Source organism: Gadus chalcogrammus, chromosome 14, assembly GCF_026213295.1.
Source record: "Gadus chalcogrammus isolate NIFS_2021 chromosome 14, NIFS_Gcha_1.0, whole genome shotgun sequence".
Classification (NCBI taxonomy): Eukaryota; Metazoa; Chordata; class Actinopteri; order Gadiformes; family Gadidae; genus Gadus; species Gadus chalcogrammus.
In genome coordinates this window covers 18,137,062-18,163,288 of record NC_079425.1, presented here as the reverse complement: position 1 = coordinate 18,163,288, position 26,227 = coordinate 18,137,062, and the positions used below count along the sequence as shown (strand labels likewise).

Below are 26,227 nucleotides of genomic sequence, written 5' to 3'. Positions count from 1 at the left end.
TTCTCTCCATTGAAACCCATTCATATTTTTTCAATCTCATAGGTCCCATGGTCTCTACCGGCCTACATATGCTTTTTTTGTTGTTGTTGTTTTTTATTCTATAAATTCTCGAACAGATTCACCAAGCAGGATATGGATTAAATCTTTAAGTCTTCATAGAAGGAAGTCAATAAAACGAAATATATATTTCAAAATGAATAAATAGTCATTCGGGGGTTTCGTCTACAAGAACTACAGGCGTTGGCATAGCAACGGGACAACTTTACTGTCAATTAAACGGTACTAAATTTCTTTTTTTTGTTGCATTTATTGATTCATATTATTGACTGTATTGAAAAATTGATATTATATATGAATAAGTGTGGCTTTTTGAGGATGACAAGTGTGGCTTTTGGAGTACGACACAAGCAATTATTGTATTGAATGCGTGCCCCGGAAGTGGTTGTCCCTGTGCCACGTCAGTAGTAATGCTGTTTCTCTCTAAGCTGTCACGCAGACTAATGTATTAGTATCCTGCTGGATCTCTGAGTAGACTTTTTGAACCATTTAACATGCATTACTTTGGGGTTTGTTGTTTCATCCTTAATGTGATCCTTGTTTGGAGCACAGAGGTTACTTTTGAGTTGCCTGACAATGATAAACAATGTTTTTACGAGGATATAGAGAACGGTGTTAAGTTTGACATAGACTTCCAAGTAAGTTGCATTTCAACGACATATTTTTCATACAATTGCGTTCGTTTGATGCTGTCTTTATTGAGCGATTTTGAGACATACATCCTTTATATCCTAAGGTTACAGCCCGTGTAGAATGAGGAAATTACTAAAACGTCGCACTGCTTTTACCAGAGGCTCTCTAACTTGAAACCTTATTATTTAAAATAAATAAGCATATGTTGACACCTCTGGTGTCACTTCATCAAGTACAGGGCACTGAGCTATAAAGTATAGTAAAAAGAGAGAAAATAAATACGGATAACTTATCCATCTACAACATATTAGTACTGTTTATGATCGTTTTTTTAGGCGTCGTTAGGCCTTCTTGTGAATAACCTAAACTGTGTCATTTGATATAACACACACACACACATTCTTATGTGTCTCCAGGTGATTGCAGGTGGGAACTATGACGTGGACTGCTTTGTGACAGATCCACTGCACAACATCTTGTATCATGAGCGAAAGAAGCAGTATGACAGCTTCTCTCACACCACTGCCATGGGGGGCGCCTACCAAGTCTGCTTCAGCAACGAGTTCTCCACATTCTCCCATAAAATAGTGTACCTGGACATCAGAACCGGTGAGGAGAGACCTCTCCTCCCGGTGATGAACAGTGCAACAGCATTGACTCAGGTTAGTAAATACATACACTAAGTACTTTGATTAGTACTGCATCAATACATATAACAAGCTTACTTTGGTTAGTAGTGGTGGTAATACATACAACAAGTACATTGTTACAGGTTCAAAACAAATAAGAAGTACCCACTTGGGCAACAGCTGGGGCCAATAAATAACGATCTTCGGTTAGTACTGGTGCAATATAAAACAAGTACTTAGTTTAGTATTGGGTTGAGTACCTGGTACTTGTAACTATTGTTGACATCGTACTACCAATCCTATTCATGCATGATAAAGTACAGCATTCCATAGGTCCCAAAGGGTTATAAATCAACTCTGGTGTGACAGATTAACTCCACCAGATGGCGCCATACCCTTTATATCTTTGAGATAGTGGCATACTTTTTATGTGATCACATAATGTAAACACCTTTTGGTGTTGTTAATATTTGCAGTTAACTTAAGATCAGTTACTGTTATGACTATGCAACTATTCTTATTTTGAATATCTTGGATTCCAAACAATTGAAGGTACTGAATGTGTTGGGGGAAAAAAAATTACTCACTGGGCCATCAGATTTTACTCGCATCTGAGTTATGTGGCGAATATGATGATTCATGTTCCCTTCACACCATAAGATGTTTACTTCCTTGTTCCTTTATATTTTTTCCGATACAAAGCTTAGTGTGAAGTTAGTTTACCCACACCTGCTGTCAGGCTTCCTGTCATTGACCTGTTAATATCTCTTTATATTTTTTAATTTCCCTCTTAGTAACTCTAATTCTTGTCAATTATTGATTGTTACCTTTATATACCTCCATATTTTCACTGACATTTCAGAGGCAAAAGAAGGCCATTAATAAAGGCAAGACGTTGGTTATTATTTAAAAAACAGATAACCCATATATTTTTAAAACCAAAAAATGTGCTTCCATCCAATATCCCACCTCCAATCCACTCGGTGAAACCTTTTTGTGTTTGATAAAATCTCCATGCACACAGCTGGAGTCCACTTGCCTCTCCATCCACGAGATCCTGAAGGTGGTGTCGGAGTCTCAGACGCGCTACCGCCTGCGGGAGGCGCACGACCGCATCCGGGCGGAGGACATCCATGAGCGCGTCAACTACTGGTCGGTGGGCGAAACGGCGCTGCTGTTCGCCGTCAGCCTGGGCCAGGTGCTCATGCTGCGAAGCTTCTTCAGCGACAAGAAGGGAAGCATTGGCACCTAGAGAAAATAACATTGCGGTTCAAATGATGCACATGTATGTCTAGCCCCAGAGGTCCGCAGTGTAGTCCTCCATGTGGTTCTCGCTCAGGTCCTCAACGCAGTCCTCAATGCGGTCCTCACTGAGGACCTCAATGTGCAGTCCTCAATACTGGTCCGAAACCAAACAGGATAGTCTTTTTTCAACACATCCGTGAGTTGATTTTAGTAGAGTGCATATTATATGGCTGATATATAGAAGTTACAGTTGTGTGGAAAATGATGTCTTCCAGCACAGCAGAAATAAATATTGTTTTGGTTTATTTTCTGGAAGTACTTGAGAAAACTCGTTCTTTACATATGAATGGACTTATATTTGTTGAGATCTTTATATGATAATTCCAGATAATGGTATATGATGCGTTGTGTTGCTCATTTGTTTGTTTTAATTATTTTATTTATGTACTTACTACTATGGTCTTCGCAGTTGTCCCTCCTCTCCGTCGTGTTTTTTTTCTACATTTTCCTTTGTTCAGAGATAATGCAGTGCCTTAAGCGATTTGATAGTTCAATTGTAGGCTAATGTCTTATTTGTTTATTTCAAATAAACATGTGGTGGTTTACTGAAGCTGTTGCCAACAGGGTGCCGTACCGTTTGATGTATTTTAAATGGTTGCTTCTTACATTGGACTGACTTCTCTGGGGTTGCTTACTATAAAACATTAATATTCTGACATGTTACACAGAGTAGCTAGATTGTGAAAGTCAATTTTGTTCAGTGTTGGCTTAGTAAGCCTACCAGAAAAAATAGGTGTTAGCCAATGGTGAGATGCGAATATAAGGGCATTTAGTAGCAGGGAAATGTTGATCCATTTAACAAAAATAAATCTGTTTTCTTGAGTTATTAATTGAATAAGAAATAGGTGCAAGTAGGAGAAAACCTCCGTCACTCAGCCGGCTTGTGTGCGTGGGTGTTGGTGCGTGCATCAGCGCGCTGCAAGTTCCTTGCCTTCAAGGGAGAACAAACTTCCCTGGATGTCGAAATTTCATTTATACTCGTATCATTGTGATTGGTCGCGGATAGTTTCCGCGTAGACACGGTCCGGAACGTAGGCCTACAACGCGTCATCACTCATTTACCGCGCTCTCTCTGTCGGCTTTAATTCATACCGTCATTGCAGAAGGTAAAGGTGTCTGCAGAAACCGTCCAACATGGCAGGGTACATTAGATGTCTGGCCTCCGTCTCCAGAGCTGCGACCACGAATACTCTGCGCAGCAGAAGTCCTGCTGTGCTGCTGGCGTCTACAGGGACCAGCAATCAAAACCGGCGGCAGAACCGAAACTGTGAGTCGTCATTAACGAACGGAGACACGTAGCCGGCGTGGTTTTATTCTGGTGCTTGATGTTATGCAATCTCTATGTTAACAATGTAACCACAATAAAGTCTACACATTTTTACTTAAGACAGGTGTTGAATCTAAATAAATGCCATGTTTCTCATGGTGTAAGAAATTGGAAGGGACTGCTTACAGTAAAGTAGGTAAATATGTAGATCCACTGACCTCTTGCGTTCGCATTATTCAAGATAGTAAAAATTGGCCTTGTTGAATGTTTGGTAGCAGTGGTGTTCGACCACACCACAGTACCAAGCTGAGGTGTTCCTTCACTAATTCCTCATAAATGACAAATTACAGATGTTGTGGAAAATCCACAGCAATTAAGTATTTGTGTGTGGTTGTAGATGCCACCAAGCGTATCATGGTGAACAGCCCTGTGGTCGAGATGGACGGAGACGAAATGACCCGCATCATCTGGGAGTTCATCAAAGAGAAGGTTACCGTCTTAATAATCGGTGTTCATTTGTTCAGCATTTTTATGAACTAGTATGTCCGTTGGAACATTTTTATTACCGGGTGAATAAAGGGTTTAATTGTCTCCGTATAGCTGACTGGACTTTGTAATCAGAATGTAATCAAAGCGGGTCACAGAGGCTAACAGTAAGATAGGGTATTCATATCAGCACTGAACTTACTAGAGTTGTGCTTCCCAACCTTTGAATTTAGGTATAGCGCACTACATGGTCATGACGACCTTTCCCGGACCAACTCATATGCAAACATAACCCTTTGTACACAATCATTTGTGCAAAAAGCAGGGTAACAGTCGAAAGAAAGTCTGCAACGCTGGTAATGCTATCAGTGTGTTTATTTAGCAAACATAACCAAATAGCCTTCGTAATTGGAAAACATTACAATGGTAAACATGATGGAATGGACAAAGCAATATTATTTTTGAAATAATAACAAGCCATATAACTAAATTTACTAAACAATCATTTGAATGCATACATATCTTGTATTTTGTAGATTGCAAATGCGTCTATTTAAACAATATAATCCCACTACTACATAATGGATAAACACTGAACAGAGGCTAATAAATTCTTGGACTGTAATGTGGGTCACAGTATGTGCAATAATTGTGCTACTACTTGAAGTGGTGCTGAATCCTCCCTCTCCTTTTTTTAAACATGCTGCTGCCCCCTGAACACAGCTCATCCTATCAAATGTGGAGGTGGAGCTCAAGTACTTTGACCTGGGTCTGCCCTACCGCGACCAGACCGGGGACCAGGTGACCGTGGACTCTGCCCTGGCCACCATGAAGTACAACGTGGCGATCAAATGTGCGACCATCACCCCTGACGAGGCCAGGGTGGAGGGTAAGACCCAGGCCGCAGCTAGCTGCCTAGCCAGCACCACCGCACCACCACAGACACTACTCACGTCTCAATCATTGAAATAGACTTCTACTCTTGAGCCCGCTATGCTGCCATTATGTCTGTCCATTAGGGCACCCATTGCACTCCTAACCATCCCTCACTCTACCTACCTTCAAGGTTTCTTCCTTGATAATTAAGGGAGTGGCCTGTGGGGATAGGGGGGTGTCATCAAATGAGGCCCTTTCAGGCTGTTATTGTGATTGAGAGCTTTACAAATAAAATGGACTTAATTTTACTATACCCGATTTGACTATATATATGTCACCCGGTGTCCTTATAAACCTGTAGGGTTCAGAGTTATGTTTACCGTACCAGGTCACACCTTCACCCAACCCTACCCCCTTTGGCATCCAGACACGCCTTGCTGCTATAGAACGTTGCTTATGGACCCATAGTTCTGGTTACCATGATAACTGATGTTTCTGACTCACACATACACATGCATACTGATTGTGTACTAAAGTCTCCCTCTCTCTATCTTCAAAAATACAACATTCCATGTCTGAATGGTAACCGTGGTTTGTAGTGTAGTATGGCATGAGGCTAGCATTAGTTAGAGAGTCATCATTTGTTATTGTGGTTATGTAGTTATTATTCCAATAGTATTCCAATGATAGACAAATAATGTGCAAGAATAATATCCCTTGTGCACTACCTACAATTTTTCATATTAATTGTATCAATGTACATGTCATGACTAATGTCCGTAAGCCAGGTCTGAAGGTCTTCCTTCTGGATGTTCCGCAGAGTTCAAGCTGAAGAAGATGTGGAAGAGCCCAAACGGAACCATCCGGAACATCCTGGGCGGCACTGTGTTCCGCGAGCCAATCATCTGCAAGAACATCCCCCGTCTGGTTCCTGGTTGGACGCAACCAATCACCATTGGCAGACACGCGTTTGGGGATCAGGTATTAAATGTACCCCCCGAGTTTAAAGGGGAACACAAACGTTTAAAGGGCACATATTATGAAAACATTACTTTTCCTGGGATTTGGGGTGTTGTTTTGAGTCTATGGCGCTCCCACACGCATACAAACCTTGATAAAAGTCTGTACATGATTCTTTTGAGTGAGATATGCATTTCTGAAAGTACCCCGCCTACAGTTAGCAAACGAGCGAGTCAGTTTCGGCGCCCCCTCCTACATAGGAAGGGGGCACAGTTGATTATTACCTCCCACTTCCCCACTCTCCCCTCCAATCAGAGCATAGCTACGATTTTGTGGACCAGCAGACGAGCAGCTGCGGCAGGGGGAACTCTCAGCTCCGGGAGTACAATCCCTTTCTCTGCGGGCCTGCAGATATTATAAATACCCATATATAATATTATTATTATATTATTATATATTATATCGATATAGAGCTCCAGGAGTCCGCAAACGGCAACAATCCCTACTCCTCCATACTGTGGTTCAATCTGACAGCTCATTGGTCAATGGTCAGCAGCTTATTTGCATTAAAGCTACAGACACCAGAAACAGCACATTCTGAAGGGACTGAAACAGGGGAATAGCGGTAGGCGAGATTTTTTTTCCTAAAAGCTATTTCCAGCAAACAGCTTCAAAAACATGTTTCTGGAAATCAAATACTATGTTTAGTTGTTGGGAAAACACCATAATATGTCTCCTTTAAATTCAATCAAATGCAATTCCGATGAACTCTCTTGATCCTCTTGTCCCAGTACAAGGCCACGGACTTCGTCATTGACAAGCCCGGCAAGTTCAAGATGATTTTCAGCCCAGCGGATGGAGGGAAGGAGAAGGAGTGGGAGGTGTACGACTTCCCCTCTGGAGGCTGTGGAATGGGAATGTACAACACTGACGAGGTCAGCAGCACCGGATTATTCAATCAGGATCATTCTCCAAAGCCTACTGTTACCTTTTATCCACCTGCACTTTGTACACACTTTTTCACAGCAGAAATTTCCCAGAATATTTTCCAATCATCATTTGTTTTGCCTCCTGAGGGCTGGGGAGGACTTATTTAATAACGTCTTATGAGAGAGAAGACGCGAGGCCCATATCCTGATGTTGTCCATTGAATTTGGCGTGCCTGTTCTGGGGACTGCACAGGCTTCGCCTCGAATGCGGCCGAGTCGTAGCACCTGAAGACGCACTGGGTTTGGCTCTTAAAGTGTCTCTATTTGTCTTTCTGACTGTGTGTGTGTGTGTGTGTGTGTAGTCCATCACTGGGTTCGCTCACAGCTGCTTCCAGTACGCCATCCAGAAGAAGTGGCCCCTCTACATGAGCACCAAGAACACCATCCTGAAGGCCTACGACGGCCGCTTCAAAGACATCTTCCAGGTGGTCTTCGAGAAGTAAGAGATGGTTTGAGGAAATGGAACCTGTTCTGGTTCCAGTATCCAGTTTCCGGACATGGCTTGAGAAATTAAATGGTTCTTAACCCTCCTTTTTGTTGTAGTGCATATGTGTGAGAAATACACAAAAACATTGGTTGAAATAACAAGCTTTTTGGTTGTTGTTTGTGTTTGTTTGCATAATATTGCTCCATGAGGTTGTATTCAACATCCTAGGTGGTCGCCTTTTGTGGATCACAATGTCAAAATGAAGGGTTTTATGAGTATAATCTCCCTCCCTTCCTCAGTAACTACAAGACAGAGTTTGACGGGCTGAAGATCTGGTACGAGCATCGGCTCATCGACGACATGGTGGCCCAGATGCTGAAGTCATCCGGGGGCTTCGTCTGGGCCTGCAAGAACTACGACGGAGACGTGCAGTCGGACATCTTAGCTCAGGGTAGGTGTTCAGCTCCTGTGCCTGTGTCCTCTTAAGATCGTAATACAAGCAGGAAAGCTGGCAATTGGATTTCTAGAGTCTGTTGCGATTTGCATACAGATTATTTCAAACCAGTTTTGTGACAACTGGTGCCAATCTGAGGTTTAAAATGAACAAAGGAATTATACAAAGGATATTGTTACAGTTTCAAAAAGTTGTTCAGAAACGCAGGCATACAGGCACAGTTACATTGCAAACATGTACGTATTTTTCTCTTTATAATTCACTTTTTTCTTTTTTTATCAAGTTCTAAAAAAGCAAAACTAATGTAGTTGTAGCATCCCATTGTGCAATAAGATCAACAAGGTAAATGCTTTTGGCACAAAGCTGCATGAGGCTGTCTGTCACACATCAAGATGTTGGATGTGTGACAGACAGCACATGTGCTGAGGATTCACAAGGTTTTCAATCAGCACTCCTCAGGTAGCGCTGGCATATCATGTTGTGTATTCCCCTTGTGATGCAGATGCATCGCAATGTAGTCTTGACATATATTTGCTTCATACTTTCCCCACACCTTAATTATTTGGGGGTGCCAGTTGTGTTGTAATCACGTGTTGGTTTCATTTGACAATTAACTTGGATGCTGGTTCTTGCTTTCAGTCTTCTAATGAACGGTTGGAATGCGGCAGAAAGACAGGTTGTTTGTTTCTGTTCCGAAACCAAAAACCCAATTCCCATATCAATGAATTATCAACGGAAAGAATAAGGGTGCAAAGCAAGCATTCCAAATGGCTCAATACTTTGATTTGAAAGGGATATATACAAAAAAATTGGGTTATACTCTCTGTGTGTTCATGCAAACTTTCTTGATGACCTATTGCTTATTCAGGTCGCCACTAGGGGGCAATGTTCATCTATTTACAAGATATTTTCTTAAAATATCAAAAAAGGCAAAAAGAAATGCAGTCCCATCTTGTACCTACAGTAACTACTTACTGTGTGTGTGTGTGTGTGTGTGTGTGTGTGTGTGTGTGTGTGTGTGTGTGTGTGTGTGTGTGTGTGTGTGTGTGTGTGTGTGTGTGTGTGTGTGTGTGTGTGTGTGTGTGTGTGTGTGTGTGTGTGTGTGTGTGTTCAGGCTTCGGCTCTCTGGGTCTGATGTCGTCGGTGCTGGTGTGTCCCGATGGGAAGACCATCGAGGCCGAGGCAGCCCACGGCACCGTGACCAGACACTACCGAGAACATCAGCTGGTAAGACCACGCCTACACCCTGAGCCTAACCCCTAAACCTATCAACTAAACCCTAACTATTAACCTAACCTCTAGCCCTGACCGTAACCCTAGGTTCAGAAGAAAGTGTTGCTCTGTGTAAAATTCAAGTAATTTGTGCGCTCATGGTATAAATAGATGCGCACGATATGAGTGTATCATCACACTCATTCTGTTTGCATTAAGAGTATGGAATTACTTGTTTCTACCATCCATTATGAATATTTTATTATTTAAGTATTAGAGGATCATGACTAAAAGAGGGCAAATGTATTCTCGATAGAACATTGGATGGATAGCAGTCATGTCATTGTGTAGGCTCAATGTTGTGAAACAAATGGTGGACTACAAAACATAAACCCCTGTAGAGTCATATGTAGAATGCTGGTTTTTTGACAGTATGGTTAAGATCAGAGAGTGGTCTACAAATGTATCATTACTATAAGAATAACCAGCAATAAAGTGATTGGCTACAGTTATATTATATATAAAACATTTCTGTCTTTGTTATTGAGGGCAAACCAACGAGCACCAACCCCATCGCCAGCATATTCGCCTGGACCCGAGGACTGGAGCACAGAGGCAAACTGGACGGAAACCAAGATTTGATCAAGTAATACACCCTTGACATATTAACTACTATAGCTATATAGTAGTAGCTATAGAGCTGCTGCGTGACAGGATCCACTTCACCATCCCTCCCTGCGCCCTGTCCCCCTGCGAGGCTCCGTGCCGCTGCCCATGGTGACCAGCTGTCTGTTGACCTGTAGGTTCTGTCAGACTCTGGAGAGGGTCTGTGTGGAAACTGTGGAGAGAGGCGTGATGACCAAGGACCTGGCCGGTTGCATCCATGGTTTGGCCAAGTATGTTTCACCATGTGTTTTTCTGATCATATATAGTGTACACTCTGGGTATTTGTAATATATGTGCGTAATCTAAATCTATATCTAGCGATAGAGATAGATGAAAAATATGTATAACTAAATGCGTTGTTGGAAAGGTGCATACTTCCATGTTGTGATATTAATGTTTAAGTGATGTTTTAATGAAGACATTAGGAGCACATGAAAGGGTTTGGGCTGGATGGTTAGATATAGGTAGTTTGTTTTGGTTTACGATATGGAGTTTGAAGGTTGGGGAATAGGGTTTGGGACTTGATTCTGTTAGGGTTTTGGCTCAGGGTTACAGGTTATTGTTTGGAGTTTATTGGCCTGGGGTTTCAGTGGTTATATTTCAGTGTGGGATAGGGTTAGATTTATGGTCTGTAATGATCCCAGCGCTGTGTCTTCCCAGCTGCAAGTTGAACCAACACTACGTGACCACCTCAGACTTCCTGGACGCCATCAGGACCCACCTGGACAAGGCTCTGGGGAAGTGAGGCACCGAAGAGCCCAACTCAGACAGACTACTCCTTTTGTAACTTTTTAAGGCCCTCGTTTGGGTTGGCCCTTTCTCGCCAATTTCAAAAAGGAAAACACTACTACAAGTGCTATGTTAAGGTTGTTTCACACTACAGCTCAAGCTGAGAGCGCATCCCTTTTCGACCCATTTTAATCAGTGAGCCCAAGCACACCTGTTTGGAGTGGAGGTGTACTACAGAGTGGAGCGGGTATTTTGATCCGGACTGGATCAGCTGATCAATGGAAATGGTCTAGATGGCAGGTCCACGTGGGTAGGCCGGCAGTGGGAAGACAAGTGCTACCGCTCTACGCTTGAGTTGTGGTGTGCAGCGGGCTTTAGCACTTTTACATTGTCATGTGATATCTGTGCCCCTCCTCTCCAATTGCCCTACCTGCCATACCCAATTGCCTTTGTATTACACTGCCCCTTTGCATCTGTGTATAACGTATTGCTACACATTGGACTGCTTTTCCACATAGACCAGTCTGAAAAAATAAGTAAAGGTCATTTTTACGATCCTAATTTGTTATAACGATGACAGATTGTGTTTTTATAATGGTACCGTCAATCTTAGTGTCTGTAATTTAAACTACCTGTATTCTATATTCTACCAATATTTTTTTTTCGTGATAAGCCCAATGAAAACATTAATGTGCATAACATATCGTTTCCTTTTTTTAACGAAAAAACACACCCTCATTTCAAATAATTACAGGGAAAAAGTTATCCAACTTGCCAGCAGAGCGCGTCCGAGAGACTTTGTTAGTAATGGAAATGGTTTGTTATCACATCATGGTCATCGATGATGTTGAAACGCCCGTGTTAGTTAGGGTCCCAGGCTCTAATTTTTTGGAAGCAAGCATTGTTAAACTACATTCTGTAATTAACTTTATGTCACTTTGTTCTGAAATCTCCTTACTGCTGGCAAATTGATGTGTTGTGGAATCTATTGACCATTTAAATCAATACAATAAGAAAAAAATAACATTGAGAGTTATTTCCATCTAGGATACCCTAAATCCATCAAACCCAGGCCATAGTAGTTGAAGTCATGGAACACATGGTTGGCCCACATTAATTGGCTGTCTATTGATGTTTAAAAGGTGATCTGTTTACAGCCGAGACCACAAACTCTTTTACTTCTGGGGTTTTCAGAGTGAGGTATAATCATAAAACATGGCTCAGCCAAATTAGACCCACAACACAGCTGGCAAAAGATTGGGTTAAACAAACTGATTGGGGACTAAATTATTTTCTACAGTGCTTATTATTTAATTACCTTAACAAGCTGACCATAACCCCTTACAGATTTATATGCTTGTTCCTTGTTTTCATATTTGGCTCGATGTGGTACCACGTCCTGTTCGTCCAAACAGGACGTGGTTACAGTCAGCGATCCAGCTGTCTGATCTAAGACTCATGCAGAGACCATTAAACATGACAAAATAAGAGCCATGCTCAAATTAATGAAGCAGAAGTTCATAGTCAATATTGAAGATCAATACGGATATTGACTAGTCTTTATTGTTAACGTCTTGGATGATTTTTGACACTAATCCAAATATGGATGAAGATGCAGACAATTTCCTAGCCTAGCTTTGAGTATAACTAAAACATTAAATAGTATAATAGTAAATCACCCAATGAAAGCTGTGTATTTGTAAACATTTGCTCCCATCAAATGCTTTGAGTGTTGATAATGTTTGTGTTGGATGTATGATGTTGCCTCATGCAGCCCGCAGTGTTAGTTTGCCAAAAAAGAAACACAAGCCCTCGTCATTTAAACTAGAGAACCTTTATTACATAAACCATGGTTGTCCATGAGGCCTCAGTTTGATATTTCTCATTCCATAATGAAAATGAACCAGCAGAGCGTCTCAGCGTTGGTCTTTAGTGTGCATACCAAGGCTGACCTGCATGGCAGGTCAGGGGGGCGCCCACTTCCCCCAAAACAATAACTATGAACCACAGCACCAGCGCCATCTATTGGCTTTCAATTCAATCAGTTCAATAAACAGGTGGCAGGAACCGTCCAAAAACCAGTCTACACTACTTTGTGTAGACGACATCACCACGGAGATGAGAACGCCGGGGACGAGGTTACATCCTCACACCAATGTATGCCTATATAAACCCCCCCCAATCATGTTTGTTCCTGCCCTGTTCGTTGGCAAAAGAAAATACCGAATTGATTCAAGTGAAAGTGACGTGAAGGCAGCACTGAATTGAAATGAAACTACAAGTAACAATAAACCTACAGCTGATTCTCCGCTCAAAATACCTTTTTTCTCTGCGATTCTTAATTCGAATTGACAACCATCTAATTTCCATGTCAATGAAACTGCAGTATACGTAACAAACAAAACACAAAAGGCATATCTGTTTCTGTTAAATAATATTGCCGTCATGGTTGCCTGGAAGCTTCTAGACTGTTGTGTCTCTTGTCCTCGACTCCTTGAGGCAGATACGGTTTTCATTTCTCTCTCTTTTTTTTTTTTTGTTTCTTACTAATTTAAGACAGCCTTCAGAGAAAACTGAAACCTTTCATGAAAAGTGCATTGTACTGTTCACTGGATAACTATTCAGTTCTAAAAACAAGTATGTCCACTACAGGTGAGTCATGTAATGCAAATGTTGTGAATGAGAAAAAGAAAATGGTGGATTAACACACTAAACACTGCAGAATCGTATGTACAGTCAGAGGGCTTAACCGTTGCTCAGTCACAGCTTGCCCACGCGATGATGTCGCAACTTTGGAATTAAGTGTTCTCGGGAGAAATCCGCTCACAAGATGTGTCTCTCTCACACACACACACACACACACATACACACACACACACAGAGAAAGCCTGGTACTGCTGCCCCAAGTGTTCTACAGTGGCATGACAAAAGACAAGACTGCGGAGGTGGTTAAAATACACAAATGGACAAATCATTCAGTATTGTTCTTGTCGTCTTTCTAAGGCATCATACAGCACATAACCGAGGGTCAAGAGACCTGGGAAGAGGCATTCTTCAAGCATTTGCTGAGAAATCGCTAAAACGTTCGATATTGTTTCGCCTCGTTCTGTTTTCATCCCCCCCCCTGCCAGAGCCCTGTCTCTAACCCATACGGTTAGTTGATGACACCTTTCCCCTGCCGATTGATCCCGCTCCCTGCCAAACATCTGTCTGCATCCCTCTGCTTTAAGGAGTTGATCAAACAATTGATGTGTATTCACCTTTATCCTGTGCTCCTCTTCCTCCCTACCAGACCTCTGTCTCTAATCCCATATTGTTGTTAAAGCAATGGGGCCACTGAGGGGTCAGTCAAACAACAGATCCCACACAGACCAATAGGTCTGGGGCCCATCTTGCTCAGGTATCTCTCACTCACACACACACACACACACACACACACACACACACACACACACACACACACACACACACACACACACACACACACACACACACACACACACACACACACACACACACACTTTAAATACCAATTTGTTCTGACCGAAGATTGGCTAGGAACAGGTCCCCACTATTAGAATTGTTTAGTATGTATATTGAAACCTATCAATATGTTGTGACTATGTATCAAACGCTCGATATACAGTGAGTAAATAGACCCGGCACGATGAAAGTTCAGTTGCAAACGTATCCATCTGGCACTTTCAGTAAAAATATATAAGGGCTTACTTTTTTTTTTCTCTCCTGTGAATTATGTAATGGTAAACAAAACTCTAGCACATCAAATGAAACCGCGATGGCTGCGCTCTCTTTTTCTTTTTTGTTTGTTAAATAACTGACACATACACACAACATAGAGATTTGGCGATTCCGCCCAAATGTTTTTTTCTTTTTTTTGTTGAGTCAGTAAAGAGCGGTAGTTCCAAGAAGGAGCTCAAGGGGCCGACAGCGTCGACAGTCTCTGAGACGCTGCTACGAGCGCTCAAGTTAAAACAAGGTCTTAGTCCAAGTGCATCACCGTCTTGGCTTCAGAGTTCGACTGTTCTGGCTCCTTGGTGCCAAAATGGCAAAAAAATAAAATAAAAGCACTCCAGTTTCTTTCAACGCACCCAGACAGCAATTTTAGTACTTTTTTCTGCCTAGGAAGAAGAAAAAAAGAAAAACACAACCAAGAGCTTCTCTATATTGTCACCATTCATGGTGTAGTGTAGCTGCTGGTATCCTTCCCAAAGTTGTAATACTCCTCCATATCGTCCATATTTGCTGTTGTGAGTTTAGTGAGGTTTTGGGAGCCACCGTTGTCCATATTGTCGGGCGACGTGAAGTTGAAGTTTTGACCTTCGTAATCGGACTGGCCCTCCATCTCGGGAAGACCTTCTGAAAAAAAGGGCGGAAGAAGGTTGTTCAACAATAACAAAGAACTGCCCTATTCATCATGAAATCAACTGTTTAAGGTCTGATTCGCTTAGCGGCCATCTTGGTTCTAAACGGTAGTTGGGTTATAAAGGACCAAGATTGCCGCTATGTGAAGAAGGCCCATTCTCTCAATATATGGAATTTTAATTATGTTTAATGAAAGGAATGGAGTTAAACCAGGTAACCAATCTACTGAAAGTAGACAAAAAAAAAACCTGTCTGCGTCGGTATCTTAATGAATGCATTTCACACAGGAACAACCTACAGAATGTTAAAAGGTTGTTTATCACAGGTTGATCAAATAACTAATAATTGTAATCTAGATGTCCGCTAAACACAACCTTAATACCCAGTCAGTCAGTTAGAAGCTGCTTGGATCCAATAAAATCGACTTGGAATTCATATACAGGTAATTACCGAGCAGTTCCGAGTTTGGACACGCGGCTCAGGGTTGCCTATTGCTCTGTCGTAGCCACTGCGTTTTGAACCCTGTACCTCTGGGCTGGGATTTGAACACCCTAACCACTACATTCCTCTGCCTCTCTCGCAACAATCTCCTTTAATGAAAGGTTAGCAGGGTTGTGTTTGCCTTTCTTCTAGCATGGCCCCCAACACTACTGTTAGCACCACGTCTGGTTTAGCTGCAGGGGGCGTTTGTTTATAGCTGGACTCCCCGAAGCACCACACACACACACACACACACACACACACACACACACACACACACACACACACACACACACACACACACACACACACACACACACACACACACACACACACACACACACACACACACACACATTCCTCTCTTCCTTTGTTGACTTGTTTTTGAAGTTAAGTTGAATTGTTATGGCCAATAGCCCAGCTTAAGTACTTTGAATGGGTGTAACTCCATGTATTTATTATGATTTATAATGCAATAATTGATTTGTTCTGCATACATTTCCATTAATTACATTCAAAGAAGGCTTCAGTTCTTTGAATAAATACAGTTTTACGCCATACCGTTTTTTTTAAATAAATTAATTCATGATCCATCCAGTTATGGTAATGAATAAAGTTGGGCTATATTCCAATCATACAGTTCTCCTCATAAAGTGGATCCATTAGGTTTTGCTCACCTTGTCCCTCGGGGGAGACGTCCATGCCATGCTTGACCTTCATGTGGCGACTCAGGTTGCCCTTCAGGTTGAACTTACTGGTGCAGTACGGGCACTTAAAGGGCTTGCTGCCCGCGTGGAGGTGCATGTGGCCCAGCAGGTTGTACATTCGGTTGAAAGACTTACCGCACACCTAAGGGCGAAGCAATAAAATGGAAGAAAATATAAATTAGATTCTTCGGTTGTGAATACGTTAATCGTTGATGAAAAGGCAAAACATCAGACATTAGGGTGGTCTGTAAACAGCATGACTAAAACATCTCTTCAAAGAATGAAACCATTTCCTCCCAACTATAAATGAAGTTAAGCATGAGGAAACACTATTTACTATTTCACAGCAGATTTTATGCAGACTTACTGCCAGTAAAATAAGAAACATCTCATCAAATAAGAAGCAGGTTTCAGGCATGTTTCTCAAGGATGCTCACTTGTACAGCGAAGGACATCGGGAATCAAACCCAGTGCATGTTTTACTGGGAGTCAAACACCCTAGCCACTACAACACACTGCCAACACCCTCCTACAGACAACATGGCTGTCGCGATAGTTTAGTGGTTTTGGGGTTTCAGCAGGAGGGCAAGGGGTTGGAACCCCCCATGAAGGCATCTCCCCAGGCTCACCTTGCACTTGAAGGGTTTGACGGGCAGGTGTACGATCATGTGGGTTTTAAGGGTCTGCTTCTGGATGAAGCTCTTGAAGCAGACGTGGCACTGGAAGGGTCGGATGCTGTTGTGGATCAGCATGTGGCGCTTCAGGTTGGCGGACAGCGTGAACTCACGGGAGCACACGTCACACTTGTGTCCCTTCATCCCCTGAGGAGGAAACCCAGAGATGACATCGGTGTGAGTGCTGTGGTTTATTAATAGCACTCCTGCAGTGCACAGTCACAACAACAGTTACCGCAATAATCTAGCACAGTTACATTCTGAATTTAAAAATTTTCCTCACATTGTGTGTAAAGATATCTTTATCTGCATCTATTTTTGAAACGTTTGTATAGTTTCATAATTAATTAGTTTTCAGTAAATGTTTGGTAAATAATACTTTTATTTGAAAAGTGTATTCTTTTCATTCTGATTACGGCCTTGTTCTTCCTGCTGTGCCTGTGACACCCAAATATCCCATCTGTGATTAATAAAGGAAATCTCATCTTATTGACTTCAGTGTTTAGGTATCTTTACTTTAGGAAAGGTAAACCATTGACAAGCTACGGCAATTTACTGTCATCATTTATTAAGGAAAGGTTTAAGGAATTAAAAACATTTTTTAATGCAACTCTAGAAATAACATCAGTCCACCAAAATAAATGCATGGAATAGATGCGTATGCATAACTGTGAGTGAAAATATTAAGTTGTAGACACCACTCGCAGCATATTTGTACAAGTTCCCTCTCACCTGTAGGTGCGGTTAAGGCCACCAGAGGGAGCAGTGAGGAGGAATGAGGGGTGGGCCGCACGTACACCCTCAAATAAATTATTCTCACCAGGCGGACGGCACTTCCTGTTTAGTCTCTGCCTACCGTGCATATATAATGCCTCTGGAAAACAACCAATTTACTTTGCGGATTGAATTAAAAAGTTAACAATTGAATTTCTCCATCGAGGTAATCCATTTTAACATGAGCATTCACGTATTATAATCAATCATTATCATGACAGCTAAAATATTTTATATTAGATCAAACTAGTGCTATGTTTACCAATTTAATCAATGAACGCATCAGATAACAAGTTCTGTGTGTGTGTGTGTGTGTGTGTGTGTGTGTGTGTGTGTGTGTGTGTGTGTGTGTGTGTGTGTGTGTGTGTGTGTGTGTGTGTGTGTGTGTGTGTGTGTGTGTGTGTGTCCCCAACTGGTCATCAATCATGCACTAATATAAAGACACCCTATAGTTGTATCATAACTATGAAAAATACAAAAAAAAGACAACTTCCTTCTTCTACCTTGTAATCTGATGAAGCTAAGACAATTCCCATAGCTAGAGGGGGGGAACACTTAATTTAGCTACGCTCTACTTTATCCTAATAAATATTGCCTGCTCTGCACTGTGCAGTAGAAGTCTCCACAGTGCAGACACGGCAATCATCTCTCTAGCTGCAGTCAAATATCATCACTGGCAAAATCAATGATTGTAACGCTGCATTACAAAGCAAAGGGCTTCCACGTAGCAGCGGAGGATTCAAGCTCAATAGTTTGTTTACATGAATTAACGTCATCTCAACAATACAGAGCCCTTTCTTAATGAACTCCGTGGGAGCTGCTCTTACAATCTGCTTTGCTCCCCCTGACAGGGCGGTGGGATGTTGGCTGGCCATGGAGACACGCAGCCTGCCGTTTCATTGGCCAGGCACCTGCCTGCAGTGGTGCCCGTCGTGTTCTAGCTAGGGGTCCCCTCAGACCTCAGTGTTGGGACGGCGTGAGGAGAGAGTGGGTGTGGTTTGGACAACAGAGGAGCGCTGGCCCTATTCTCGTCATTCAAACGTCTGTCTGATGGTTTATTGGGGAAGTCATTGCATTTTGCTGTAGTGGTGGTGGTGGTGGGGGTGGGGGTGTTGTTGCTATCTGTGGCGGTGGTGGTGTATATTGTGCGGTGGTGGTGGTGTTTGTTGCGTTAGTGGTGATGGTGTTGTGAGCGGTGTTGGCATTGTTGAAAGTGTGGCTGGTGTTGGTGGGGCTGTTGTTTTAGTTGTGGCGGTGTGGTGTTAATGCTTGTGTTGTTGTGGTATAAGGGGCGGTGTTGTGGTGCGAGTGTGGCCTCACTAGGGGCTGTGTGGTGTCGGTACTAGTGATGATGATGCTGTTAGTGTTAGTGTTGGTGGCAGTGTGGGCATTGTGGGCCCTGGTGGAGTCGGTGGGTGTGGTGTTAGCGGTGTTGCAGTGTCGTTAGCGGTGGGGTGTGGTGCTGCGGTATAAGTGGGGGTGGTTTTAGCGGTGATGGTGTGCTGTCAGTGGGCTTGGGTGTTGCTTCCTGCCGTGTTGCTGGTGGTGGTGCGGTGGATAATGGTGTCGGAGGCTGTGGCGGTGCAAGGGGTGTTTCCGTACCTTATGCGTGAGCGAGTGCTGCCGCAGGTGGTGGAGCTGCACAAACTCCAGGCCGCACTGCGAGCAGGTGTACGGCCGCGGGCTCTGGTGCTTCAGCAGGTGGTTCTGCAGCTGGCTGCGGTAGGCGAACGACTTGTTGCACTCGGTGCACTGGAAGGTGTGGGGGCCCTGGTGGCTGGTCTGGTGGCGCTTGAGGTGGGCGTACGTGGGGAACTCCATGCCGCACTGGGAGCACACGTGGCAGCGGCCGCGCTCGTGCTTGGCCTCGTGGGCCCGCAGCTCGCTGGGGTAGGCGAAGCCGCGGCGGCAGAAGCGGCAGCTGTAGGGCTTGACGTCGGTGTGCTGCAGCATGTGGCGCTTCAGGTGGCTGGTCTGCGTGAAGCCCTTCTTGCACACGGTGCACTTGTGGGGCCGCGTGCCCTGGTGGGTGAGCAGGTGCGTCTGCAGGTGGCTGGGCTGCTTGAAGAGCTTGCCGCACTGGGGGCAGGGGTGCGGCTTGATGCCGTTGTGGCCCAGGATGTGCGTGACCAGGTTGTACTTGGACGTGTACGACTTGTCGCACATGCGGCACTTCCAGCGCTTGAGGCCGTCGCCCACGTCCACGCAGTACGACTCGTCGATCTGGATGTTGATGTCCAGGCGGTCCACGCGCCGGCCGCCGTGGCGGCGGGGGGGCGGCGGGTGCTGGTGCTGTGCGTGGGGCCCCGCCCCTGGCGCCGTCGTGGCCGGCGCGGCCCCTCCGGGCCCGCCGCCGCCACCGCCGCCGCCGCCTCCGCCCCCCCCTCCGGCCGCCCCTCCCCCGCCGTCCGCCCACATCATCCCCTGGCCGCTGTCCTCGTAGTCGCCCCCCATGCCCATGTCCCCGGAGTCGTAGCTGCCCACCTCGCTGGTCTGGAAGTAGCTGCTGATGGCCTCGTCCTGCTGGCTGGCCTTCATCATGCTGTTGCCCGGGGAGTCCTCCTCCACCTCCCGCACCACCCCCCCACCTCCTCCACCTCCACCTCCTCGCCCGTGGGGCCCCATGCCGCGAGGCCCGCCGACTCCTCTGTGGCCCTGCTCCCCGGGACCCCCGGGACCGCCGACGCCTCCTCCTCCTCCTCCCGCACCTCCTCTGTGGCCCACCTGCGGCGGGGGGCCGTGCACGTGGGCGTTGGCCTGCTGCTGCTGCTGCTGCGGCGGGCCGGGCGCGTCCCGGTCACACTCGCTGCAGCTCTTGCTGGAGCGCAGGGAGGCGGGGTCCACCTGCACCAGCCCGCCGCGCGGCGCCATGCTGTTCAGCATGTGGACGCAGGAGTTCATGGCCGAGGCCACGCCCTCCCCCTTGACGTGCGACGAGGGCCCGTCGCCCGGGACGCCGTGGCGGTCGGGGCCCACCATCTTGCTGTCGGGGTGCTGGGGGTGCCCCTGTTGCCAGCGGCGCTGGCTGCAGCTGGGCTGCATGTGACCGTCCTCTCCCAAGGTGTCCCCCAGGTAGTCTCCGTTGGCTCCGATCAGCTGGTCGGCGTACTCGTAGTCCACTCCGTCTACTGGTGGCGCGGGGGACTCCTTGGGCTCGCCGGTGTAGAAGCCGTTGGGGGCGATGGTGGCGCCGAACACTTCATTCTGGGAGATGAGACCTAGCACGGCGGCCTGGGCCAAGGACAGCACTACGACGGGGTCTGTCTGTGTGCCTGCGTCCACCAGCCTGGCCATCACCTTGGGCTCACATCTACCCAGGCGCCGGCTCGCCTCCTCCTGGGGGGAACACAAACACACACACACACACGTGCAAAGACACAAAGTTAGACTGCAGTCCACTGGGAGGCCTTAAACAACACCACCCTCCATTGAACTTTTCCTCTAAAAGTTTAGTTAAAAGATAAGATGGGAGAGGATTGAGGAAAGGTTTTGTGTCAATCCTCCATGGTCTTGTCTTATGTTGTAGTTCCTAGAGTGTCGAACGATGGTGCCATAAATGAGGTATTCACCATCCAATCATCCTGTTCTTTACATAAACAACCAGTGTCTAGGAGGATGGTGATGTTTACAGATCTCTAGACCAGTCCATACAGTACCAGTTTGGCTACGTGCTGGAGGAAGACAATTGGGTCACGGTGCGTCCTCCAATGGTGCTGTGGTTTTAATCTTTCCACCAACAAATGGGACCCTGGCATTAATCTATCCAGCAAAGCCTCCAATCAAATGTATCCCAATACATCAGTGTGTCTGTAGTCCAAACAATAGAAAGACAGAAGTCAGAAAATACGATGTGGAGGTAATTAGAAGGTAGAAGGTCTGAGCAAAGGTACCATCTGCCTCCTCAACTTAAAGTCCCGGCTGCAAATCTGTGATGGGCTCCATGGGCCACTCACAAAGCACTGTGCCAGTGAAAGATCTTGCTCCAATATCTGAGGTATTGGTTATTAAAGACACCCTCATGCATAACCCCAGAGGTGGTGTTCTGTGTGTGTATGTGCATGTGCGTGTATGTCCAAATCTTATCTAATATCTAAGCTATTGGTTATTAAATGCACTGTGTGTGTGTGTGTGTGTGTGTGTGTGTGTGTGTGTGTGTGTGTGTGTGTGTGTGTGTGTGTGTGTGTGTGTGTGTGTGTGTGTGTGTGTGTGTGTGTCCACAGGCCATCTTATCTTGATACACACAAACAGGAGAGGGGGAAGAAAGAACTGAGATTAAGAAATAAAAGAACAGAAGAGCTGAGAGGCTAGAGAAGAGAAGAGAGAGAGAGAGAGAGAGAGAGAGAGAGAGAGAGAGAGAGAGAGAGAGAGAGAGAGAGAGAGAGAGAGAGAGAGAGAGAGAGAGAGAGAGAGAGAGAGAGAGACGCAGAGCAGTTACAGTGAGAGAAAGAGCAATGGGAGGGGAAAGAGATGCAGAGCAGAGAGATAGAGAGAGATAGAGAGAAACAGGCAGAACAAGAGAGACTGAAGGGAGGGGAGAAGAAAATGAAAGAGGCAAGAGGGAGTGAATGAGAGATAAGGAGAAGAGGGGGGAGGGAGAAATAGGACTGAGAGAGAGAGAAAGAGAGAGAGAGCAGAGTGAGAGGGTGACTGAGAGAGGAGGGAGGGGTGAGCAAGGCAGTGAGCAAAATAGCAGATAAGAGAGAGAGAGAGAGAGAGAGAGAGAGAGAGAGAGAGAGAGAGAGAGAGAGAGATAGAGAGAGAGAGAGAGAGAGAGAGAGAGAGAGCAAGGAAGGAGGGGGAGAGAATGAGTGAGAGAGACAGAATGTTAGTGAGAGAGGGAAGGGACGGGGAGAGAGAATGAGTGAGAGAGAGAGAAGGGAGGGGGAGAGAGAGAGAGAAGGGAGGGGGAGAGAGAATGAGTGAGAGAGAGAGAAGGGAGGGGGAGAGAGAATGAGTGAGAGAGAGAATGAGTGAGAGAGAAGGGAGGGGGAGAGAGAATGAGAGAGAGAGAAAAGGGAGGGGGAGAGAGAATGAGTGAAAGAGAGAGAAGGGAGGGGGAGAGAGGGAGAGGCAAAGAGAAACTGAGAAAGAAGGACAGAGAGAAATAAAATGAGAAATGAAAGCCAGACAAAACAAGAGACACAAAAACCATAGCTGGACGAGGTGAGCGACACACGCGTCGTCTAAAGGAGTTGAGAGAGCAGTTAGGAGGACAACCCCAAAAAAAAGAGGTTGGTTGGCCGCCATGACTGACTTTTACGCAACGTACGCCGACACTTTACAAACAAACACAGATGCCAAGAACAGAGGAATAGATAAGAGTGAGCGCTCGCGACAACTTCACAAAGCGTACTAGTCGAGAAGAACGCAGGTAACTGCAATCTTTGCCTTTCAACTCCACCAATTGCGAACAATCAGCAGACACACCACCACCCCAACCCAATACAACACCATCATCTGCCACACTCCTTTTCTCTCTCCCCCCTCCCTCTATCTCTCTCTCTATCTCCCCCTTTCTCAAACTTACCACACTCCTCCTGCTGTGATGCTTCAGGTGCTTGAGGGACCTCATCCTGCTCTCGGTTGAGTGTGTGAGTGACAACAAGGCTGCGCTCCGGCTCCTATTTATACGTGAGGGGAAGAGGCGGGAGGGAGGGAGGGGGTGAAGGAGGTGGCCTATGTAAGCCCCGCCCCCCCTGCCCCTCTTCCCTTCAACACGGTGCCAGTAGTGGCTGTGGGATTACACAGACGCAAACGCAGACACACGTCTCTCCACCACACACACCCCCCAAACTAATAAGTGTGTTCGCTCACTGATAGTTCAGTGATGGATTAGTGCTACGCACACGCAACAAAAAGTGAAAAGAAATGGACAGGAATTATTTATTTTATTGCTGCCCATCATTCAGCCTCTAACTCATATTTTATTCTCTCTGTATCTGCCTGTCTGTCTGACTATCTGTGTGACCATCTCTGCCTATGTGTCTGCCTATCGGTATGACCATCTCTGCCGATCTGTATGTATGTTTTTATGCATGTCTGTCTGACTACCTTTCTCTACCTTTCTCACTGCTCTACTGATCCACTGCCTGTCTGTCTATCTATCTTTCTGTACATCTACCCATTACTCCCTATACATTTATTGAGAATCAGACTCTGTGTGTTTCTCTGCCAGGGGGAATTTGTACCCATCTGTCTGTATCACTGCCTGTCTGTCTGAATTTGTACATGTCTATCTGATTCAATGGATGATTTTCTGCCTGTATCTCTGGCTGTTTTCGTCTGGCTGTTGATGTCCCCGCCCATCTCTGCCTGTCTATGCATCTGTACCCGTCTGTCTGAGTATATCACTGTCCCTATCTCTGCATGTACGTCTGTCTGTCTACCACTGCCTCTTTTTGTTTGTCTCCATTTTTATCTCTCTGTCTTGCTTTCTCACTGTCTCTTTGTTTCTGTTCCTCTCTCTTGTATCCAAGTCTGCACAAAAAAAATCTTCCTATACTTTTCTCTGCTCAAAAATGATGATGATGAATGTGAGAGAGAGAGAGAGAGAGAGAGAGAGAGAGAGAGAGAGAGAGAGAGAGAGAGAGAGAGAGAGAGAGAGAGAGAGAGAGAGAGAGAGAGAGAGAGAGAGAGAATACTGGAAAAAGAGGGGAGGGTGGGAGGGAGTGAGCGAGTGAATGAGTAAGAGCGAGAGAGAGAGAAGGGAGAGACAGAAAAGAGAAAGAGAAGGAGGGGGATGGGAAGAGTAGAGCAGAATGCGGTAAAAAAGAATAAGGAAGATGGAGGGAGAACTACATAGATCTAGGGAGGAAGTTGGAGGGAAGTAGGAAGGTATGATGCTATTGCTAATGATGCATTAAATAGGCCCGCTATTCGTTCACCATTTGACTAAAAGATAAAACACCAAACAGAGGACCGCTACCTCGACTGTCAACTACCAAACCAAAAGGTCTGGGGTGCGGAAAACTAAATGATAAAAATAATTGACCCTGTTTTATTTGATCGCAATGCCCCCCTATCAGTGACATTGCGGGGTATCTGACTGTCTCCAAAGGTCATGTATGTTGATTTGATCTACGCACACAGTGAATAAAAACAAATAGTATTATTGTTTCCACTAAAGAGGAAAAAAAAAGAAGATAAATAAAATAAAGTATCTTTATATCTAAAGTTAGGGTAGGCAATTTGGAGAAAGTAAGCATATGCAAGTTTTTTGAAGTTTATCCCACCCCTCCCTTCAGGCCTCTGTTCAAAGCCACTCCCCCAAAAATTACAGACTAGCTCAGAGCTTCAGCAATAGGTCAGCTTGGCATGGTGGAAGACCTCACTCATACACAATGAGTGCACAGGAAGAGTGCACACATATAGGTACTAGGCAGGTAGGTAGACAGCCAGGTGGGCTATATAAATCATTTAAATCAGGTAAAATGAAATTGTGCATACATGGAGAGGCGGTTGCGATACAGCTCTTGAGTGGGTGATAGGGTGGTAGTCGGGGAGTATAGCAGGTACATGGGTTACAGCAGGTATACTTTTGGAAACAAGAAAAATCCCCTCCACAAAAATACTGCCCCCCATCGTAGTCCTCAAAGCAGTACTTATGAGCTGTCACCCATGTTGCTTTAAACATTATCTCCCTGACCATTTTGTCAAGTTAGGTTGTTGAAACTATCCTAGCTGCCAAAAGAAACCAGGCACTACTCAGTGGCATATATACAGTAAGAATATCCTGCACAGCATTTAGTAAGAAAAGCCAAAGGCAACAACAATAACAATTAAAAACATGGCAGAATTAACTCTTAAATCATATACAATTCAGATAGCTGAACTTTCAATTAAGAAGCACAAAATACAAATTTTCCATCAGAATATTCAATTATTTGAAGTTATCAAAGAGAGCTAGTATTTGTAAGCTAGGATACAAGAGCTCTCTAGGAGATACGTATTTGCTAGGAAATAAATATTAGGTAGAAACAATGCAAGATATATAGCTAAGATATAAGAGTTGGCTAGGGTATACGAGTCAGCTAGGAGAGATGTATTAAGAGTTAGCTAGGAGATATGTATTTGATATCATACATTAATTTGCTAGGATACACGTATTTGGTAGGATATAAGAAATAGCTAGGACATAAGAGTAGGCTTGGAGATACATTTTATCTAGGAAGTTAGCTAGGACACACATTTTTAGCGAGGACATAAGAGATAGCTACGAGAGATACATATTAGGTAGGAGTTACAATTTAGCTCGGAGATGTAAGCGGGGAATGTAAAGTTAGCTGAGAGATGCATATTTTGCTAGGAGATGACAGTGAGCTACGATATAAAAGATAACTAGCAGGTACATACGAGTTATATTAACTAAGAGAGGTAAGACAGAGATTTGGCATTCAGCATTACAAATGTCTCAGAGGCCATTCGCTCAAAACGGGACAGCTAAAAATACTGGTGTGAATGCTTTAGACGCTTTCAAGTCCTATTAAGAAATTATCAAACAAAACTCTAGAGGCAACCAG

At 44.7% G+C, this 26,227-nt stretch overlaps 3 protein-coding genes across 3 annotated transcripts; 2 read left to right on the top strand and 1 right to left on the bottom strand.

Moving 5' to 3' along the window:
- Positions 1-448: 448 nt before the first annotated feature.
- On the top strand, positions 449-2,573 carry tmed3 (transmembrane p24 trafficking protein 3). The gene is made up of 3 exons (XM_056607235.1): positions 449-695; positions 1,107-1,352; positions 2,344-2,573. The coding sequence occupies exons 1-3, from the start codon at positions 552-554 to the stop codon at positions 2,569-2,571; spliced, it is 618 nt and encodes a 205-aa protein (XP_056463210.1). The 5' UTR covers positions 449-551; the 3' UTR covers positions 2,572-2,573.
- Positions 2,574-3,758: 1,185 nt separating this feature from the next.
- On the top strand, positions 3,759-13,014 carry LOC130403083 (isocitrate dehydrogenase [NADP], mitochondrial-like). The gene is made up of 11 exons (XM_056607234.1): positions 3,759-3,891; positions 4,289-4,380; positions 5,101-5,266; positions 6,074-6,234; positions 7,005-7,148; positions 7,505-7,641; positions 7,929-8,080; positions 9,198-9,310; positions 9,844-9,941; positions 10,099-10,191; positions 10,622-13,014. Exons 1-11 carry the CDS (start codon positions 3,759-3,761, stop codon positions 10,704-10,706), a joined length of 1,374 nt encoding a protein of 457 aa, XP_056463209.1. The 3' UTR covers positions 10,707-13,014.
- Positions 13,015-14,091: 1,077 nt separating this feature from the next.
- On the bottom strand, positions 14,092-23,294 carry znf710b (zinc finger protein 710b). Its single transcript, XM_056608111.1, has 6 exons — positions 23,236-23,294; positions 20,320-21,044; positions 19,311-20,250; positions 16,890-17,081; positions 16,231-16,402; positions 14,092-15,067 (listed from the first exon to the last, which is right to left on the bottom strand). Exons 1-6 carry the CDS (start codon positions 23,278-23,280, stop codon positions 14,886-14,888), a joined length of 2,256 nt encoding a protein of 751 aa, XP_056464086.1. The 5' UTR covers positions 23,281-23,294; the 3' UTR covers positions 14,092-14,885.
- Between the last annotated feature and the right edge of the window lie 2,933 nt (positions 23,295-26,227).

Bases quoted from the DNA above. Each gene is read 5' to 3' on its own strand.
- LOC130403083 (XM_056607234.1), top strand. From the start codon at position 3,759: ATGGCAGGGTACATTAGATGTCTGGCCTCCGTCTCCAGAGCTGCGACC. The intron at 6,235-7,004 runs GTATTAAATGTA...CTCTTGTCCCAG, and splicing joins GACACGCGTTTGGGGATCAG to TACAAGGCCACGGACTTCGT. The intron at 7,642-7,928 runs GTAAGAGATGGT...TCCCTTCCTCAG, and splicing joins TTCCAGGTGGTCTTCGAGAA to TAACTACAAGACAGAGTTTG.
- znf710b (XM_056608111.1), bottom strand. From the start codon at position 23,280: ATGAGGTCCCTCAAGCACCTGAAGCATCACAGCAGGAGGAGTGTG. The intron at 16,403-16,889 runs GTGAGCCTGGGG...CTTCGCCCTTAG, and splicing joins TCAAACCCTTCAAGTGCAAG to GTGTGCGGTAAGTCTTTCAA. The intron at 15,068-16,230 runs GTGAGCAAAACC...CCTTTTTTTCAG, and splicing joins CGTCTCCCCCGAGGGACAAG to AAGGTCTTCCCGAGATGGAG.
- tmed3 (XM_056607235.1), top strand. From the start codon at position 552: ATGCATTACTTTGGGGTTTGTTGTTTCATCCTTAATGTGATCCTTGTT. The intron at 696-1,106 runs GTAAGTTGCATT...ATGTGTCTCCAG, and splicing joins AGTTTGACATAGACTTCCAA to GTGATTGCAGGTGGGAACTA. The intron at 1,353-2,343 runs GTTAGTAAATAC...CCATGCACACAG, and splicing joins GTGCAACAGCATTGACTCAG to CTGGAGTCCACTTGCCTCTC.